This window comes from Leucopleurus acutus, assembly GCF_964270905.1.
Source record: "Leucopleurus acutus genome assembly, chromosome: 14".
Classification (NCBI taxonomy): domain Eukaryota; kingdom Metazoa; phylum Chordata; class Mammalia; order Artiodactyla; family Delphinidae; genus Leucopleurus; species Leucopleurus acutus.
Window position 1 is genome coordinate 38,774,733 of NC_139156.1, and position 20,540 is coordinate 38,795,272.

The 20,540-nt window shown below is 39.7% G+C and overlaps 1 protein-coding gene and 1 long non-coding RNA gene across 6 annotated transcripts in view; one reads left to right on the forward strand and one right to left on the reverse strand.

Annotated features, from left to right (window-relative positions):
• The window catches only part of LOC309971384, a 363,899-nt gene that overhangs the window by 178,987 nt on the left and 164,372 nt on the right, over positions 1 to 20,540 (forward strand). The window lies entirely within an intron of this gene.
• The window catches only part of A1CF (APOBEC1 complementation factor), an 81,113-nt gene that overhangs the window by 5,566 nt on the left and 55,007 nt on the right, over positions 1 to 20,540 (reverse strand). For 3 of the 5 annotated variants that reach the window (XM_082854341.1, XM_082854338.1, XM_082854337.1), the window contains 7 exons: positions 19,116 to 19,280; positions 12,096 to 12,193; positions 7,396 to 7,669; positions 5,949 to 6,053; positions 5,241 to 5,446; positions 1,603 to 1,739; positions 738 to 889 (listed from right to left, as the gene is read on the reverse strand). In XM_082854341.1, the coding sequence (XP_082710467.1) occupies positions 738 to 889; positions 1,603 to 1,739; positions 5,241 to 5,446; positions 5,949 to 6,053; positions 7,396 to 7,669; positions 12,096 to 12,193; positions 19,116 to 19,280 (1,137 nt within the window). The remainder of the gene's footprint in view (positions 1 to 737; positions 890 to 1,602; positions 1,740 to 5,240; positions 5,447 to 5,948; positions 6,054 to 7,395; positions 7,670 to 12,095; positions 12,194 to 19,115; positions 19,281 to 20,540) is intronic. The other 2 variants (XM_082854340.1, XM_082854339.1) reach the window with 2 other exon arrangements.

Below are 20,540 nucleotides of genomic sequence, written 5' to 3' on the forward strand. Positions count from 1 at the left end.
TAGAACAGATAAAATGAGCCTGATTAGCCACTTATTGAAATGGTCTCTTTTTCATTTTCTCCATATCTCTCTCTCTCTCTCTCTCTCTCTCTCTCTCCCACACACACACACACACATAGAGTTTTTGTCTTAAAATAATTTTTAAAAATCCGATCTACACGTTTCTTTCAGAAAGCAAAGCAATACAAGTAGAATTGAGTAGAACTGAAGATTAGAATTGGGGAGGGAGTCCATGGACTGCTTAAAAGCTGATTGGCCTTGGCCAAATGACTTAATCTTTCTCTTGGTGGTACTTGGTTTCTTCATCTGTACAATGTGCGTGATGATAGAACCTATCTCTTGTGGTGTCATGAGCATTGCTGAGATAAGTCAGTGCCTGGCACATAGTAAGAGTTCAAATAAACATCATCCACGAATGTAGTAGTAGTAGAATGTAGTAGTTCTAAACTCTCTTACTAAAAGTAAAAACCCAAACAAACGACGCAGAGAGATTGATTCATTTAAGGTCACACAGCTGCTTATAGCTGAGCTGAGACTAGACCCTCCTCTGCTGCCCAGCTCAATTCTCTTGCCTTGTTAATGGCTCGCTCATCGGGCAAATTCTTTTTGGTCACAGGTGGTGTAAATCAGATTTATTGTAGTTGAAGTTCACAGATAACTCTGTGAGTCCATGGTCCCAAAGAGGGTCTCCCAAACACTCTCTGCAGGGTGCCATTTCTGGCATTATTTTTCCATACCTGGAAATGCGGTAGCAGAAGCGGCAGCAGCAGCTGTGGTCTGGGCATCGGCTCCATCGGTGGGGATGCCCAGGGTCTGCAGGGTGTACTCGGCTGCATATGTCTTTGCTTCATCCACATAGGCACTTAGCTTCGGGGGTGTGAAAGGGTGGCTGGAAAGCAAAGTCAGTCAGGGTGTGCATTTTAAACTTATGTAGCTGAGACAGGTGAAAACCTAAGGCGCTGTTCACTTTTTTGATCGGATAATGGAATTTTGCGTGGGGACCTATCACTCTCTGCTTTTAAAGCTTCCAGATATACATACATGTTGGAGCATTTGTGAATGGACCTAGAACATCGGTGGACGATGACATTCCTGAAGCGTACTTGCAACTCATTGTAAGTTCTTTCTAATGTACGTGTGAAACAGGATGGTTCCTAAAACATGTAGAAATGCAGGCTCAAGGTAAAATTGAGAAGGTGATAACCACTAATAGAGAGGTTATAGCTTTGGTTCAAAACTTAAATGGCAGGGCATGGTGTTATTAGGTATAAAAGGGCAGTTTCGTATGGTTCAACCCAAATACTACACAGATAAAAGGATGGGCTATAGTTTTCACTTCTATTACACTTAACATCTGCAGTTTTCCATTGGTTGGTGAGAGTACACAGTCTTCATTGTCTATATGAAATTTAGGGGCTTTGAGATGCTAGTCTCATAGCTGTCACATATATCCCAAATACACATCTCAACGTTTGCACTGAATGAAAAATGAGTAGGTTGTAGACTTGAATATTTATCTTATTTAGATAGTGATAAAATACACTTAATTTACAAGACTCATTCTAAAATCGAAATGATTAGGAATTTGGAGAAGTTACACACATGACAGGATTCTGGCTGGACAGGGCAGGAATAGTTATTTTGTATAAGAAGAGTTGTCTTTGATCTTGTCCAATGGCAGAGTGTAGCTGATATACAGGTTGTCCCCAGTTATTTTTCTGACAAACTTCTTCTAATATCTACAAGAGCAAAAAAAAAAAACAACAAAAAAAGTAACTTCCCTTCCAAATATCACATTTGCGTTATTTCTCTAACTTTCAGGTTTTTAAACTTGAATCTTCAGAGTTTAAGCAAATATAAGAAGAGATAAAATGCCACATGGTTTAATGACTCATAAAATTTAAGATGAACTCAATTTGAACTCCATTTAAAATGTTGTGTCTGTTAATTCAGGAAAATCATTTTCATACCATTTATTCTAATACACTTTTAGTTTAGTCCATTAGCTCTAACTTTTTACCAATAGTTTAATGTACAATTTGTTTGGTATATTTATTACGTTTTTTAAAAAATTGTTATTCCAGGGCTTCCCTGGTGGCGCAGTGGTTGGGAGTCCGGCTGCCGATGCGGGGGATGCGGGTTCGTGCCCCGGTCTGGTAGGATCCCGCGTGCTGCGGAGCGGCTGGGCCCCTGGGCCGTGGCTGCTGGGCCTGCGCGTCCGGAGCCTGCGCGCCGGGCCACGGCGGTGGGGGGCCCGCGTACCGCAAAAAAAAAAAAAAAAAAAAAAAAAAAAAAAAAAAAAATTGATATTTTAGCACTGTGTAGCTGGATTTACTCATTATTACCCTGAATCCTTCTGTTTATAATGGTTTAGAGAAAATAACCTAAGGATTTATTCCTATTTCATGTCATTTGTCATACGGTTTTAACTTTACATTTTCATAAAAATAGAGTTAAAAAGTTTAATGGGTTAGTATTTATTGATGAACATTAATAGAGGGGTGTTGAGGGGCTTCCCTGGTGGCGCAGTGGTTGAGAGTCCGCCTGCCGATGCAGGAGACATGGGTTCGTGCCCCAGTCCGGGAAGATCCCACATGCCACGGAGCGGCTGGGCCCGTGAGCCATGGCCGCTGAGCCTGAGCGTCCGGAGCCTGTGCTCCGCAATGGGAGAGGCCACAACAGTGAGAGGCCCGCGTACCGCAAAAAAAAAAAAAAAAAATAGAGGGGTGTTGATAGTTGCAATGTCTTTGTTTGGCAAAACACCACTTCTGGCTATTTTTATGATCTGATTTTTGGAATGTTCCTTCATGCTTCTTTCCTCTGTCATTACTCCAAACCAAACCTTGCCTGAAGGCACATATTTTCTTCATGCCGAAGCCATTTCTGGTGGCCCACAAGCCCTGATGCTCCCATTGGTCAGCAGATCCAGTAAACTGTGCAAAACAGGGAGTAAGTCCTAAAAAATAACTCTTGGGACAGAACAGTTCCCAGGTTGAGTCTGTGGAATTTCTTATCTCATTTGCTGTAATGCTTATCCAGCTGTAATAGCATGACATTTTCCAGTTTATTGAATTTATAGATTGCTCCTATCTCCTCTATTAACTGTTGCTTCTTAATACTCTTAGTTTTGTAGCATCGCTTGTCATCTACAAACTGTTCTCTAAGGTTCCTGGGCAATTGTCAGTTACTTGAGCTGGCTGATATTCTGCCTGCTTGTTTGTGCCCATTGTGCAAACACATGTAAAGGATTCCAGCTCTAACTTCTGACTCTGCAGGGCAGCCTGCTCTTCTTGTTGGAAGTTCATAACTCCACCATGGAGTTGTCCAGGCTCCATCTATGCTGGTCGGGGGTGGCATGGCCCTTAATTTCTAAGGTGCAGTTGCAGAAATTCAGAGACAAATTAATTAAGAAAAACTTTCATTAGTTGATAGAGATAGTTACTCATATGTTACTGTATATATTTTTTTGGTACATTTATTTTATTTATTTATTCATTTTTGCCCACGTTGGGTCTTCGTTGCTGCACGCGGGCTTCCTCTAGTTGTGGTGAGCGGGAGCTACTCTTTGAGGTGCACAGGCTTCTCATTGAGGTGGCTTCTCTTGTTGCGGAGCACAGGCTCTAGGCACATGGGCTTCAGTAGTTGTGGCACGCAGGCTCAGTAGTTGTGGCTCACAGGCTCTAGAGTGCAGGCTCAGTAGTTGTGGCGCACGGGCTTAGTTGCTCTGCAGCATGTGGGATCTTCCCGGACCAGGGCTCAAACCCGTGTCCCCTGCATTGGCAGGCGGATTCTTAACCACTGTGCCACCAGTGAAGGCCCCATATATTACTATTAAGCATGACCAATTTCTAACCTGGATTTAATATAAAACCAGAAATCATTACTCATGCTATGGCAGTTCTTAGAACTATTACACAGAATTTATGACAATGATTAGTTTTTATTTTCTAAAAATATTTCTGGGTATCCTAGTACTTTAATTAGTTTGTTTATTTTAGGTTTTAACCCAGGATAGATTGGATTGACTAGCTTTTGTGTTTTCTGAGCAAAGCTCCATCATGGCACTTACTAGGTTTTATTGTAATTATTATGTGTCAGGATCCTCTCACTGGATTGCCGTATGATTTTTGATGGCAAGGGTTGTGTTATATTCACTTTTCCATCCCCAGCACCTAGCACAATACTCGGTGCATAATGCGTGCCCCCCATATGGTTTTTGAACAGACACATGATTACTATTTACCACTCTGATAGGCATCCCTTAAAAAAGAATTGTATGGGGAGGGGTAGCAGAAACTGTAGATGAGCTAATTCGTATGTATAAGAAAGCCATTAATACACCAAAAACAAACAAAAAAAAACCCAGTCAAGATGAGATTTTAGAAAATCAAGTTTTCTACTTGATTGCAATCATAAGGCTACTCCCACAAATTTGGGGCTTATACATTTGGGGTGGGAGTTGGGAATTTTCCTTTAGGATATGCAAACTGTCACTCTGAACAACTGGATATTGATTATTCAGCCAAAGTGTCTCTGCAGAGACTCCAGCATGTACTGCGTGTCCAGAGGGGACAGTGTAAGGGTTAACACAGATCCTGTTTTGTTTTATTTTTAACCCTGTTGTTCAGTTTCCATACTGGAACAACTTTTATAACTTTTAACTTTCCGATAATAAAATCATAGCCTCATGCAGAAACATGGAAACTTAGAATTGTGAAGTGAAAGCAAAAAATTTACCTTAATGTTACTGCCCAGATACAGTCATTGTAGATGGCTGATGGCATCTTATAGTTAATATGAGTAATGATACACCAGAGATAGCACAATGTTTTCTCTTGGACACAGGGCTTCCAAGGAAAGATGTTCTAAATGATCTGTTCATTCCCTGTCATGAGTGCTCTTCATTTGCCAACCAGCCTTGCTTCATTTTATTCTCATTTAAGGTATTGGTTGATAATTCTTGGTAGTGCTCAGAATCCTTGCATTTCAGTGGAAGATTACTTAAGATGTCAAATTTCATAATTTTAAAAAAAAGAGTCTAAAATGAAACAATTGTACTCAACACCCACTTTTCTCTCACAGTACATTATGTTGATTGGTCGCTATATCTATTTAATAAAACAAAACAAAAGAGCAGCTGAAGTAGGGATCAAGTCAAATCCTTTGACAAATGGTGAATGATGGTCTTTGGCCCAACTTATACAAACTATCCAAGCTATCTCTGGAATAACGTTACCTACCTGTGGAGCAAGTTTAATTCCTTGGGGTTTTAAAGTGACAGGATTCATTGGGGTGAGCTCCATCCCAGGCAAAAGATCATAGAGTTTGTCTTCTCTCTTGTCTCCTTTGATCTGGTATCCTCGACCCAGGCCTGTGTAAGCCAAATAGCCACGGCCGCCCAGTCCTCTCACTCCCGCAGCCCCTACAGGTACATTCATGTAAATTTCTAGGAATGTAAGAAGGCATTAAACCGAATCAAACCACCAGAAAATCACCCTGAATCTTACTGTAATGGAAAAGTTAGCCCAAGTCACATTGATTATTTCCCTGAAGACAGATAGAAAACTCCAGGATTCTAATGTAATGAAACTCAACATAAGATAGGGTTCACCACAGGTGTCCTTTTTTTTTTTTTTAACTGTCTGTAGAAGAAAGCAATACTATCAAAGCTATGGATAAGTACACGTGCAACTTTAAAGCTTTGGTACAGAGAAATTTTGCAATTTCTCTCTTCAGTTAACCTTTCGTTGACATTTTTCTGTAGACTAATAAATGTTGGGAAGGTATTTATTAAAACATCCCAGCATAATATGACCACATGTATTAAAATAAGTCTTGCCTTTTTGTCTTTGCTCAGTAAATTAGAAATGAATTCTAGTTTCCCTAATATTCCATTCGTGATGGCCTGCTGGAAAACCAACATTTAGAAAATGTGTTTTAAAACTCACCATTTTCTCTCTTATATTCTATCAATGTGAGGCTTAAATTTCCATTGAGTTTCATTAATAGATTCCTTTTGATTTTTTGTTTTGCCACATTGCTACTTTGATTTCCTATTGGTGGCATAAAGAGATAAAAAATTAAATTGATTACCCTTCATCCATGAATATCATTCATTGATTCCTTTCTTGTTATAAGACAGGTATTTTTTCCCTTGGAGTGAAGTTTGTTTTTTTCCTACATTACAACTGGTTGACAACTTATACTTAATGTAGGGATTGTTTAATGATGTGATTTTAGATTATAAATGTACATTGTTTTAATGACATAATTATCAAACCTATAGACAGATCATCTTGAAGGAAATCCTGAAGATTTCTTTTACATTACAATTTTGGGTGGAGTATTATGAGTATGGAAATTTTAAGGCTGTTGAAGACTAGAGTTCCTAGGATGGTCAATTCAGTTCTCCTGAAAAATAGTAAAACACAGTAAGATAATTGTTTTCACAGTAATCTGGACATGCCCCTTTGCTTCTAGTCAAACCCAAGAATAGAATTAAGTACACAGTTTGCTGTTGAATTGCTCAGACTGGTGTCATATTTGGCAGACAGATCTGAGATTCTGTAGGCATTGGTTCCTAGCAGAACCACTCTGAAGGATCCCATTAGGCAGAGACAAAACAGTTTCTTGAAAATAAAACATGCTTTCCTTATCTTTTACATTTTTTGAAATAACTGAGCTCAGAAAACTGCTTGAACATTTGGAATTCTCACAGGATTCAGCAGGAAAACGTGTTGTTTGGCAGTAAGATTGAGGTCGCGTTTTTTTTGTTCTTTATTTTTCTATTTGGACTTTACTATTTGTTTCCTGATATCCTGGAGAAACAAGTTGATTTCCTTAGTAATGTGGCTTTTTAGAAGGCATAGCACATATTTCTTGGGGGAGATCAGATGAGAGCATCTCATATATCTGTTAAATATATTTATGATGAATTGTGATTTATATATGGATGTGATGGCACTGACTCACCATCCAATACTCATGTGTCTTGATATTTGAGGTAACTGGTTTCCACTGAACCATACTGCTCTCAGTTGGAAGTTTTGTAATGAGTCACATATGACTCCAATATGGTAGTACATGATAAGGAAGAAACTAATAATTGTAGACCCGAGTTCTGGTTTGTACACATTTTACGGGCCCATGCAAAGATCACATGTGTACATCAGACTCATTTATACTATGTTCCGACCAAGTTTTTTCAATAACCAGTTGTAATGTGAAAAAAGATTCATATGGAAGGAAAACTATTGATATAATATTTGATTTTCAGTAAACAATTTTCCAGTTCTTGTCTCCCAGTGGACCCGTCCAATTTGTCTAAGGCTATTGCAATACAAAGCATTTGAAATCGCAGAGTTTTTTTCTAAGGCAAGAGCTGATTAATGTTACCTCTAACAGAAGGGGCTCTGATAATGGCCCTGTTGCCAAGATGTCCTTTGGTGGCTGGGAAATGAAGGCTGGGAATTGCTGTGTAGGCCTGGGGGGCATAGAAGACAGGAGCTCCAAGGTAGGCTGTGGTGGGATCATAAACATGGCCCAAGGAGTAGGTGTACTCTCCCTGAAGCATGGTGCCCCTTCCACCTGTTCCTCGGGTGTACCTAACATAACTATCCTTGTCCACTGGTTTGGCTAGGGTCACTTCGATGGGGGACCCATCCAGCACCTGTTTTAGACAGCAAGGAAAAAGCAATGTGAAAAGATATGAAGACAACCAGGTGTGACTGAGCCCTAGTAACACGTCTCCTTCTAAGTGTTAGTCTAGTTGCTGCTGTGTTTACTGACTGTTTCACTTATATGTGTGAATGGAAAATATTGCCTCTCATATCAGTAAACAAAGGACGTTGTAGCCATTGAGCCATCACGTTACATACTCCCCCAACAGTGATCCTGAGGAAACTCAGGATGTGAAAACACAGGATACTGACCCCAGAGCGCAGAGGTGCATATCAAAGGAATGGTTTCAATGAGACTCTTGCATCTTCCTATACATAGAAAGTGCTAAATTCCTTAACTTGAGATATCTGGCTTTCTTTAACTAACAGTAGTCTTTTGGTGTTCCAACCACCTGGTCTTTGTTGCAAAAACTCCTACATATCCTGGCTCTTCTCTTCCCTCTTCGGAGCAATCCCTTAGAGCTATCTGAGAGGCTGTCTCCTGGGCTTGAAGTCCTCAGAATATCCACAGAATAAGACGTAATTCTCAACTTTCAGATTGTGCACTTTTTTCCATTGACATATGTATCTTATCTTTTCATAGGTTCTTGTTTTGTGTGCCAGCTGAGTTTTCCCTGAGTGGTTTGTTGGTAAATTGCATATAATCTATCAACAGGTTTGACAGTGAAAAATTGGCCACTGTCTATTGACATATTAGTTACAAATGTATTAAGTGAATACAGTTACTGAGACAGAGAATTATGTAATATTTATATGTGATATATATTTTTAATTATCTATTTATATAATTATTCTAAGAGATTTTAGGTTAATTATGGATGGAATATAATCTCCAGTACCTAGCACAGTGTAATGAAGATAAAAGGAAACCAATAAAAGATCTTACCAATTGTTAACACCTTGGCATGGGCAGCATATCAGGCCTTTCCAGCTGCCAGCCAGGTACGTGTCTTACTTCTTGGTGCAGTTATGCAATAGGTGAATTTTTACTGGAAGAGAAGTGAGGCTTAAAAGTGGGGCCCTACTTAAGAAAGAGGAATCATTGAGGGTACTGCATTGTCCCCTGTAGGTGCTTCCTTATGAAGCAACCTTTTGATCTGCTGAACAGCTGGGAACTAACAAACAGGGATGGCAGGGCAGTACTGAAGTTTCTCAAGTCAGGCACTACTTAAAACTTGTCCTCAAGAATTGTTGAAGTGTTGTTTTCTGACACATGTTTCTGACATTTTGTAACCAGATCCGGATATTGAAGATAATGGCTGTGTGTGCATCTACAAGTGGGACTTGCTTTTATGTGCTGCTTGCATACACAAAAGATAAAGGTAGCTCTCAACAAATACTTGATAGATGGGTGAATTTCTTATCAAAGGGACAAGGTGTTTTGAGGAAACAGTTGGTGGCTCCTTTCAAATAAGAATGTCGTTTGTTATAAAGAAAAGAAGTGATGTAAAGCGTTCCTGCAAAAACTCCCTTTCACAGCAGCTCATGATTTCATGAATGATTCAGTGGCTCCTGCATCACTGAAGTCTGCTGGACAAAATTTGTGCTTTATGGTCATCCTGATCATTTTGGTCAGCCTCTTGTTCCTAGTTACATGTATCTACCCTACTTTTTAGTAGCAGGAGTCAGTATCAAATACGTTAGATGGACCACATGGAGAGATAGAATTCAGCTCATACTCAACTCTATTATATTGATGTTGATGTAATTAGAAGAAACAGACTTGGAGTATTAAAGACCTTGGATGTAATTCTTTGTCTTCGGTCCTGTCTTGAGGAAGATAAGATACCCAGATAGGTCTCTGCTTATAGGAACTTCCATATCAAGAGATGTTTTTAATATTTTAACTGCAAAGTCAAATTTCTTACTGTAATAGAGTCTGTTCTGCATTACTCTGCCCCTCTAACCGTGTTTTAAACCCAGTACTGTATTTCACTTATTTGGTTTAGACGTTTCAAGATCTAGGACAATATCTTATTAACCTATATAGCCACAAGCCCAGCAAAATTTCTCTCACGTCATAGACATTCACAAGTATTTACAGAATAAGAGAATAATCACGTGCAAACTTCAATTCATCACCTTTCTTTCCAAATAGTTTTCTCTTCTTGACTCCCCTATCAGCCTTCTTCTGGTCTCCTATATTGAAAACCTATAATGACTCATCTTTATTTCTCACTGCTATATACAATCAGTTGCTTTATCCTTTGAATTCACCCCCCCATAGTCTTGTATAGAGATCTCTCCTACATTCCATTCCCACCCTTATTCAAGCCCTTATTTCTTCCCATTTGAGCGACTATAATAGTTTTTTAACTAGTTCCAATTACATCTCTCACTCTACTCTATGAAACTTCAATTCTTAAGAGGTTAATTTCCCTAAATTGTTAACATGATCATTACTCCACTGCACAAAAAAAACTTCAAAGCCTCACCTTGTCTAATAAATTAAATATAAATATCCATATGTATACTTAAAAACCTTCATAGTTCCTAGGCAAACTTACTTCTGATTTTCCCATACCACATTATAGTTAAATATTATTATAGTATTTAGTATATATATTTATAATTACACTGAATATGTATTTAACTACATAATACATGTATACATTGCTATAAAAATATCTAGCTCTAAATATATTAGCTGCAAAAATTGGAAACAATTTGAATACTTTTCCATTGTGATTATTCCAATGTAATTATTTAGCATTTAATTTATGATGATCCCTTCTCAGTAAGCATCATATGTCCCTCAAGAATGTTTTCAAATTGAGAAACTAATCTACAAACTGTTTTCAAAGTAATAACATTGTTTTGATAATAAATATAATCATCAATGAAGAAGAAATAATGTTTTGCTTCATAGATATGCAATTAAATATACATTAATTTTTGCGCTGCAGTTTTCCTTTTGTGTTTTGGAGTCAGTACTTCCCCCACCCACCACCAGGATTCAAACACTTCTGTAGGCTCATAAGCCCAGGCCCCACTGTTTCTGAAGGGCCTGTGCTGGGAGACCATTTATTTGCCCTCCAGATCAACTTCCCACTGGTCTCCAGCCTCCCAGCTCCGGGAGGGTGTTCTGCATGGCATCCTCTTCAGGGTCCTGGGCTTTCTGGATTATGATTGGATTTGGCCAATGGAGAGGCCTGGCAGGAGGTTGGAGGGAGAGAAAACAGTGAGTTCAAGCTATTTCTTCTCTTGCCTCCCTCTCTGAGAGGTCGCCTTGGCCTGGACGTGTCCACTGGCCAAAGTTCATTACTTTTCTCAGAGACCTGCTCTTTAGAATCCTGTCTCCTTTAGATTTCCTGTTCCTTCTGTAGCCCCTTGTCCCCTTGGGTTCAGGAGTGGGTGAGCCCCAGTTTCCTGCACTGTCTCTTTTAATTCCCCTACCCCACACTCACATGTTTGTAATTAGTCCCTTTGCCAACTGTCTCCTATTAGGACTGACCAATGCAAGGTCCAGCAGGTGAAACAGCCCTATGCGCATTAGGTTCGTAGCAAAGCAATCTACTTTTACTGTCTCCAATCGTATCTTGCTCTTTCCAAATTCTGTGCCTCTGTCTGAGACTACCTCTCCTTTTCCATGTTTTTTCTTTTGGAATTCTGCCCAACTTTCATGGCTTCTCTTAAATATTATCTTCTCATATCCATGAAGTTTTTCTGATTCTTTATGACCCACTCCTCTTTCCTTTGAACATTCTCACCATTTTTTGTTTTTTTCTAAACAAAACTTATCTGGCTGGACTTTGCAAAAGTTCTGCATACTTGTCTTAATCTTCCAGCTGACTTTTAGCCCTTTGATAAACATCTTTGGTTTGATCCTTTTTGTATCCCAAACATTATTTAGCATGATAAGTGGTCTACAAAAGCCTTTTAATGTTTATTGGAGTAATAAGTAAATATTATATTGGTTTCTATATACAAATCAGAAGTAAGGATATAGTATTTGAGTTTTCCCCAGACCTTACTCTTGGCAAGGGGAAGAGATTCCAAGGCCTCCAGAGTTTGGAAGATCAAACTCTGAGGGCAAAATTATAACCTTAACACCTTTTTAGATTATCAGCCTCCAAAATCCTGCACTACAAAGGTGATAGTTTCTTTGAAATAGAGAAAACTGAATTGGCAAAAACACCTTGGGATAATCCACTCCAACTCTCTCTTTGTAAAGAAAGTGAGGGCCAATGATATGCCCAAATCAGCCAAAATTAGAGATAGAATTGGACATATGAACCACATCTCCATTGTATTTGCCATCACTTCTCTTTTGTTCATCTTAGATGGATTGAGGCAGCCATGTCAGAGATGGAGGAAGGCTGAGTGAGAAGGACTTACAGGACTGTTCCCTTGAATAAAACTTCCACACCAAACTTTGATGGAACCTGTACATATTTTTTCTTTGTCCTACATTACCTTCCCATTTAAAGCTTTCATAGCCTCCACTGCATCTTCTCTGTTAGTGAAGTGCACGAAAGCATAGTCTCGGATTTTCTTTACCCTCTCCACAGCACCTGGAAGCAGATTGAAAGTAGCCCCATTAGCAAACCTGAGATAGCATTGAACATGATATATTTAAGCATTTGGCTTCCAAGAATATTTTATCCTTTTTTTTTTGGAGACTCTATTTAAGTAAGGAGGTCATTGAAAATATTTCCTGTGTCCAGGTTTAAAATTCTGCACATTCAACAGAATATTTTTTTCTAATTTTTAAATAATACTTATATTCTGCCTTATTATAATTAGTTGTGGATTTGTGTTTCCACTTCGTAGATTATAAGATCTTTGAGGGTAGGAACGGTATCTTGTTTTGTATATTATATAATATAAAAGATAGTAACTTATACATGGTAAAATATTATTGAGTTGAATTCAATTATTGGTCATATTATAAATATATATTTAGGTAATTACCTTTTAAATTTTATGGCTTTTTCCCCAGAAAAATACCTTGTCTCTTTTGATTTATATAATAAAAAGTGTTAGAGTTAGGAGAGACTTTAGTAATAATTTAATTTTTAATTCATTTTACCTTAATCTATTTATTTATTTATTTATTTATTTATTTTTTTTGCGGTACGTGGGCCTCTCACTGTTGTGGCCTCTCCCATGCGGAGCACAGGCTCCGGACGCGCAGGCTCAGGGGCCATGGCTCACGGGCCCAGCCGCTCCGCGGCATGTGGGATCTTCCTGGACCGGGGCACGAACCCGTGTCCCCTGCATCGGCAGGCGGACTCCCAACCACTGCGCCACCAGGGAAGCCCAATCTATTTATTTTTAACTTAATGATTTGGAATGTAAGGTTCTGATAAGGTATGCGAGATTTATGAGTTCACGTAGCTAGGAACTAGAACTCAGATCTCCCATCTGCTTATCTCTTACTCTCTTGATCAAAACAAACAAACAAAAAATAGTTTGTGAAAGAACATCTGAAAACCAAGATAGTTCCTTATGATGCTGTTTATAATATCTAAAAGTTGGAAACAATGTAGATATCTACTAATTCTACCTTGAGGTATCTCTTTTACAGAAGCATTCACACGTATGCAAAAAGATCATGCATAGGGGTATTAATTATACCAGTCAGTTGAAATAGCAAAAATAAAACAATGTCCAATTTCATGAGAGTGATTAAATTTGGTATATTCTTTTTTTTTTTTTTTTTTTGCGGTACGCGGGCCTCTCACTGTTGTGGCCGCTCCCGCTGCGGAGCACAGACTCCGGACGCGCAGGCTCAGCAGCCATGGCTCACGGGCCCAGCTGCTCCACGGCATGTAGGATCTTCCCGGACCGGGGCACGAACCCGTGTCCCCTGCGTCGGCAGGCGGACTCTCAACCACTGCGCCACCAGGGAAGCCCTATTCTTATTAAATAGCACTAAGGAGTTTTTAAAGAGAACAAATAGGCCTATGTATACATGGAAAGATTCAGAGCCTGTTGTTAAATTTAAAAATTTACAAAATAATAAGTATAATATCATAGCATTTGTTTTTAAAAATCCCAACTGGCATACATGTGCACATAAATATGAATACACACACACACACACAGAAAGAGAACTGGAAGGACAAATATCAGACCATTAGTAGGGGTTACTTCAGGAATGGGGAGAAGAGTTGGGGAGAAGACAGGGGACTTTGATATTTTAATTTATATTCTCCAGTATTCTACAAATATTAACAAGGCTTATTTATATTATTCGTGTAATAAAAAAATAACAAACTATCCTATTTTTATGTAGAGGGATTGCTGCATATGTTGATGGTAATGTGTAAAAATAAAGTTCTACTGAGATGGTTGACCTTTATATTTACATTTTATTATGAAATGTTGCTTACTCAATTTTAAAAATAGAACTTTTGCCTAGAGTGAAGGTAAGATGGAAACTTGTTTAACATTAACCTGTTAGTTTAGCATGTAAATTACCACCTTTTAGTTATAGTCTCTTGGGTATATCTTGAGAGAAGAGGTTTTCTTCTATCTTTAGTTTCCAGAGACAGCCTAGGATGGGACCCCATGCCAGGGAGGACCAGAAGAGAGGAGAGAAGTCCTCCTTTTCCCCTCTCCCTGTCAAAGTTCAGTTATCTACCCTCTTAGGTTCAAGGTCACAAAGGCAATTAGGCTTCTACTCTATCATGTGGTTCAATGGCTATAAACTGTCTTCCTTTGCAATAATAGTAGGGTCCAAATGGAAGGATAATTTAAAAATATTGCAGTACTTCTCCTCTCTCACCCCTCAGCATTCAACCCATGACTTCTTATGATAGTGGTTGTACAGAGCAAAATGGTCTGGCTAAGCTGAAAATAAATAAAGGTATTTGAGACCATGAATCATGAGACATGTGATTAACCGAACTTCTAACCTGGTCCCTTTATTCCTTCAGTGTCAAGTGGGGTAATTATTGTGACTTAACCTTATGGCTTATCTTGGAAATTAAGTAAAATGTGGGCCAATGAGGACCTTTACCTTTCCAGTGTTTGCCCCATTCATCCTCCAGTGCCATCCTCCACCCAGGCTCCACTGTTAGCTCCCAGAGGCATTTTGGTATTGTCTTTACCCTAGATCCTACCTAGTGTTTTGTACACAGGGGCTGAAACCAAGTAGGGCCCTCTGGGGCCCCCAGGCACTGAAACCGAGTGGGACCTGGGCACAGAGGATGAGCAAATATTATCAGTCAATTCACACTCCAACTCCTATCATTCACATTAGTTAGGTGGCACTTCAGATGATAATGGATTTTGATGTTCTCAAATTCTGCTTGTAGATATTGAAATCAGCTTGCATTTTTGAACAGTAATGTCCAGCCACACATGCTTTTGGAAATCTTTTTTTTTTCCTTTAACTTTTTATTTATTTATTTTTGGCTGTGTTGGGTTTTTGTTGCTGTGCACGGGCTTTCTCTAGTTGCGGCTAGCAGGGGCTACTCTTCGTTGCACGGACTTCTCACTGCAGTGGCTTTTCTTGTTGCGGAGCATGGGCTCTAGGCACACGGGCTTCAGTAGTTATGGCATGCGGGCTCAGTAGTTGTGGCTCACAGGCTCTAGAGCACAGGCTCAGTAGTGGTGGTGCGCAGGCTCAGTTGTGGTGTGTGGGCTCAGTAGTTGTGGCGCATGGGCTTAGTTGCTCTGCGGCATGTGGGATATTCCCAGACCAGGGATAGAACCCGTGTCCCCTGCATTGGCAGGTAGATTCTTAACCACTGCACCACCAGGGAAGTCCTAGAAATCTTAAGATGTGAAAATTTAACCTCATAAAGCAGACAAATTAGGAAGTGAGAGTTTTTATCATAAAAGCTTGTATTCTCTACAATAGTATTCAACATATGGCTTATTTTAATATGTTCCTTCTTTGTGCATAGGAGTTTGATTATTGATTGATCCTCATTTGGCAAGGGTGAGGCAATAAAATACCAGTGGTCATCCATAAGACTCATAATGCAGAGAACTGGAAAACAGTTACTCTGTTCCTTACCAACTTGTCAGAGACACATCAATTACCTGAAGACAAACACATCTGCAATCCCAAGGGGAGACTTTCAGAGGGTCATGGTTCCCAAAGTGTGGTCCCCAGACCTGCAGTATCAGCTTCACCTAGAACTTAATGGAAATGCAAGTGCTTGGGCCCCACCCTAGACGTACTGAATGTGAAACTCAGGGCGCAGGGCCAGCAATCTGTTTTAACAAGCCCTCCAGGTGATTCTGAAGGTAAACCCCTTTAGGAAAATCAGATTTTATAGAATGACTATAATTGGAATTTCAGCAGATACCCTTAGGCTACACTGGGGAAGAACAAACATTTTCAGGCCCCAGTTTTTGTTCTGATTGTCATTTATTTCTCTGAGTACCGATATAATATTTTCAGGTTAATCAGGGTTAAAATAATACATTGATAAATATTTGCAGGGAATATTCAGGATCCTCCGAGGGATCCAAACTTTCAATAGAATTTTTAAAGAGTTATTTTTCTGTTTCTCAAATTTTTCTAGGTAAATATAAACACATCCTTTCCACTGGAAGAGAAACTGGTTAGCTCTGACTTTGTTTTTCCCCAATACAGCAGATGTCTGCTAGTAGTCCACCCTTTGCAATTCATTTTCTTCTGCAGAGTGCCAAGAAGCAGCCACACATCGTTATGGAGCCCTGAGAGTTGTCCTCAGCCAGAGAGAGAGAGAGAGAGAGAGAGAGAGAGAGAGAGAGAGAGAGACCTGGCATTTATTATTTTCATTATAATTAAAAGGGCCTGGACACTTGTCTCTCTTCAACACACAGACTGGGAAAGCTGATAGCCAGTGACTATGAAAGGAAGAAGCCTTTTAGTAGTTTCTCATTCCAGCCTTTCCCCCCTAAAAAGAGTAATTTTTTTAAACATCTTTATTGTAATATAATTGCTTTACAATATTGTGTTAGTTTCTGCTGTATAACAAAGTGAATCAGCTATACATATACATATATCCCCATATCCCCTCCCTCTTGCATCTCCCTCCCACCCTCCTTATCCCACCCCTCTAGGTGGTCACAAAGCACTGAGCTGATCTCCCTGTGCTATGCAGCTGCTTCCCACTAGCTGTTTTACATTTGGTAGTGTATATATGTCCATGCCACTCTCTCACTTTGTCCCAGCTTACCCTTCCCCCATCCCCGGTGTCCTCAAGTCCATTCTCTACATCTGTGTCTTTATTCCTGTCCTGTCCCTAGGTTCATCAGATCCATTTTTTTTAGATTCCATATATATGTATTAGCATACAGTGTTTGTTTTTCTCTTTCTGACTTACTTCAAGGAATAATGTTTTAATTACATAAAAATAAGAAGTATTATTCACTATGGGAAGGAAGAAAATCAACTTAAAGTCATGGTGGAGCAATGCTTATACGTTCACAGATCAGTTCTTATGCTCATAACTGCATCAACTTTCAGATCTCCAATTATACGTCAGTTCTCCTAAACATGAGTCTTCTCTACACCTCGGGAGTTAGGCTGCCATTGCTGTTATTCTTCTGGAGCATCTTAAACTCCTTCCACACACACACATCATACCTGTTAGCTCCTCCCACTGTGCCTGGCACCCATGAGCTACTGAAGCAATGACAGGTAAATGAATGAGTGAGTGAATGGAATAAGCACAGAGCACAGGGTCCTAGAGATGTTAAGAACATGCTGTTAACCAGACCTGGATTCAAGTCCGGAATCTGCCACTTGCTGGTTGTGTGCTGGTTGTATGACCCTGGGCAAGCTACTTATCTGCTCTGGGTCCTGGTTTTCTTATCTTTAAAATAATGGAAGTAGTAAGGTACCCTACATCACAGGGTTGTTGAGCCACACCGTTATACTAAAGTAGCAGGGAAGGCAGAGTTCCTGAGGGCTGGAAAAAGACAAATCTCTGATGAATCTTTAAAAAGGGAGAAATGATAACCTTACTAATTACCTTTAGAATTAATTATCAATTTATTCTATTATAACTGACAGAGCAACCAGAGTTGGAAACAGGCGACATGACTATGTGAAGTGAATATTCTCAGGCAGTTTTAAGATGATGGCATCATGGCCCATGCTTATCAACAATCTAGAGAGTTACTGCCTGAGAAATTCTCATTTATGGAAAGATGTCACCACGGTGATAAACTTAGACTAATATGCTCCAAAGCACGCTAATACCACAAGAAGATCTGCCAAAAAGTGGGATCCATGGCCCCCAAATTGGGGAGTGAGTTATCCTACCACTCTTCTTCTGGAGACTTCCAAAGCAAAGTAGAAGATGAAGGATTCTGATAAGTCCCACAAGCAAACAAACCTTTACTTTTGCTGAATCTGTTGTTAACAAACTTATTTGACCATGGACCCCTTTTATCAGTAACATCTACTAACAGTTAATAGAATTAATGTTATGCAGAACTGGCTTTGGGAAATGCTTGTTTGGACATTGTTTCTTAAAATGTTTTACTTGTCTCAGTGTTGCAGTTTCTATATGAGAAATAAAGAGATAGGGAGTCGATCTCATGGCTTAAAACTGATAATGAAAAGTATTGACAAAATGAACAGTAATTATTCTTCTCCACCTTCCTTTTTGCTTTCTCTTCACCCAAATTAGTTTCCTAGAACAAATTGTCACCTCCTTACTTATGTACCTAAAGTCACAATCATATTCCATGTGGGGGCAATCTGCCTTCCCAGGCACAAAAATGTCTAGAGACATTTTTGGTTACAAAAATTGCAAAATTATAAAAATGTCCAGAGACATTTTTTGTTATTACACAATGGACTGCACAGGACAGACCCCCACAGCCAAGAATTATCTGGCCAAAAATGTCAAGAATACTGAGGTTGAGGAACCTGCATTAGATCTATAGTTATGGCCATGCATTCATTAACACAGATAATATTTATTGAGCACCTACTAAGTCCCAGGCACACAGACAGGAGCTGAGGAGACAATAGAAACAAAAAGAACTCATGGAATTTATAGTTTAATGAAGGAAATATGTATTCATTAAGTAATCCCACAGAAACATGTACAATTATAGTATCAATAAATGTTATAGGACCTTAGGTCCCTATTTTCTTATCCAAAGGTAGGAATATAGTTTTAATAGTCTATGCAATTATGAGAGTAAGTGAAAGTTATCTTATTTAAAGATACAGGAAGTCATTACAAGCATAAGTGATTTTTGTTTGTTTGTTTTGTTTTTTGGCGGTTCGCGGGCCTCTCACTGCTGCGGCCTCTCCCGCTGCAGAGCACAGGCTCCGGACGCGCAGGCTCAGCGGCCATGGCTCACGGGCCCCGCCGCTCCGCGGCACGCGGGATCCTCCCGGACTGGGGCACGAACCCCCGTCCCGTGCATCGGCAGGCGGACTCCCAACCACTGCGCCACCAGGGAAGCCCAAGCATAAGTGTTTTTAAAGTATGTTTTGAAAAAGTAATGTTGTCTGGTATGTCCTACCTGGTTTCATATTGTTGAATTCTTTCTCAATCATCTCTTCAGAGGTAGACAGCATTAGGTTTCTTACATATAGGATTTTCACGGAAGACATTGTGTCTTCATCAACTTCTACTTCTGGTTCTGCCCAGTCTACTGCAATAGGATGTCCCCATAACTGAATTCTTCCTGTTGAGAAAGATCACAAGTACGATTAATTATATGGAAATTAGGACATCATCTCAGTTCATACTAATGGACTTTTAAATTGAACCTTGAGGTCTTGATTGAGCAAGAAGACTAATATTAAAAGAGGTGATTATTGATTTTAAGAGACATTTCAAATAAGACCTGGCTAGAAGGGAGTTCTGTATGACAAGAGGCTTATTACAATGATAGGGTATAAACGGAACTCGAACGTGGTTTAGGAAAAGAATGGATTTAGGGCTCAGACATAGAGTCTAGCTTCCTGAAGCATTAGAAAGGTCATTAGGAAGTATATCTGCTGCGGTTGGAATCTGAGTGATTAGGTACCACCACTGAGCCGTCCAAAAATGGTGCATGTGAAGGGTGGGTAGGGCTCAGGTACCCCTGGTTTGTTTTCGGTCACTTACACTCGGTCAGAGCTCTGATCAAATATATTCCCTCCTAATTCTCGCTTTGTCAGAACATAGACAACTCAGAAATCTGGAGAAAAAGTTATTATTATTTTCCAAATTAAGACAAAGAGCAATGAAGAGTCTATGATGGGAAATTGAACTCATCTTGAAAGGGTAGCTGTTATCCATGACTACATATATATTTATATTCCTATATAACTGCAATTTATTGAGTGTCTTGCACTCCACTGTGTGTTTCCCATATTCTCTCAGTCATAGTAACTCTGTGGGGAGGGGAATGACTTTCCCAATTTTACCGAAGAGGAAATGAGCTTTTGAGAGGATACCTTACCCAGATCTATTTCACTTCTCCACTGCTCCCTTTTGTTTTTTGTTACTCAACCCCTGTACCCCTCCCTACACAGTACAGATCCATGTTGAAGTGATGAGAGGAGGGTGAGGGTCAACTCAATTTCTTAATTTCACTGGAAATGTTTAAATATTATACAAGAGGCAAGTATTTTTAATCAAAATGCATCTTTTTATTCCTTAAAAAACAGTCAGTTGGGGCTTCCCTGGTGGCGCAGTGGTTGAGAGTCCGCCTGCCGATGCAGGGGACACGGGTTCGTGCCCCGGTCCGGGAAGATCCCACATGCCGCGGAGCAGCTGGGCCCGTGAGCCATGGCCGCTGGGCCCGTGAACCATGGCCACTGAGCCTGCGCGTCCGGACCCTGTGCTCCGCAATGGGAGAGGCCACAACAGTGAGAGGCCCACGTACCACAAAAAACAAACAAACAAAAAAAAACCAGTCAGTGAAAGCATCTGTGGCATTGACATTCTAAAACTCAAC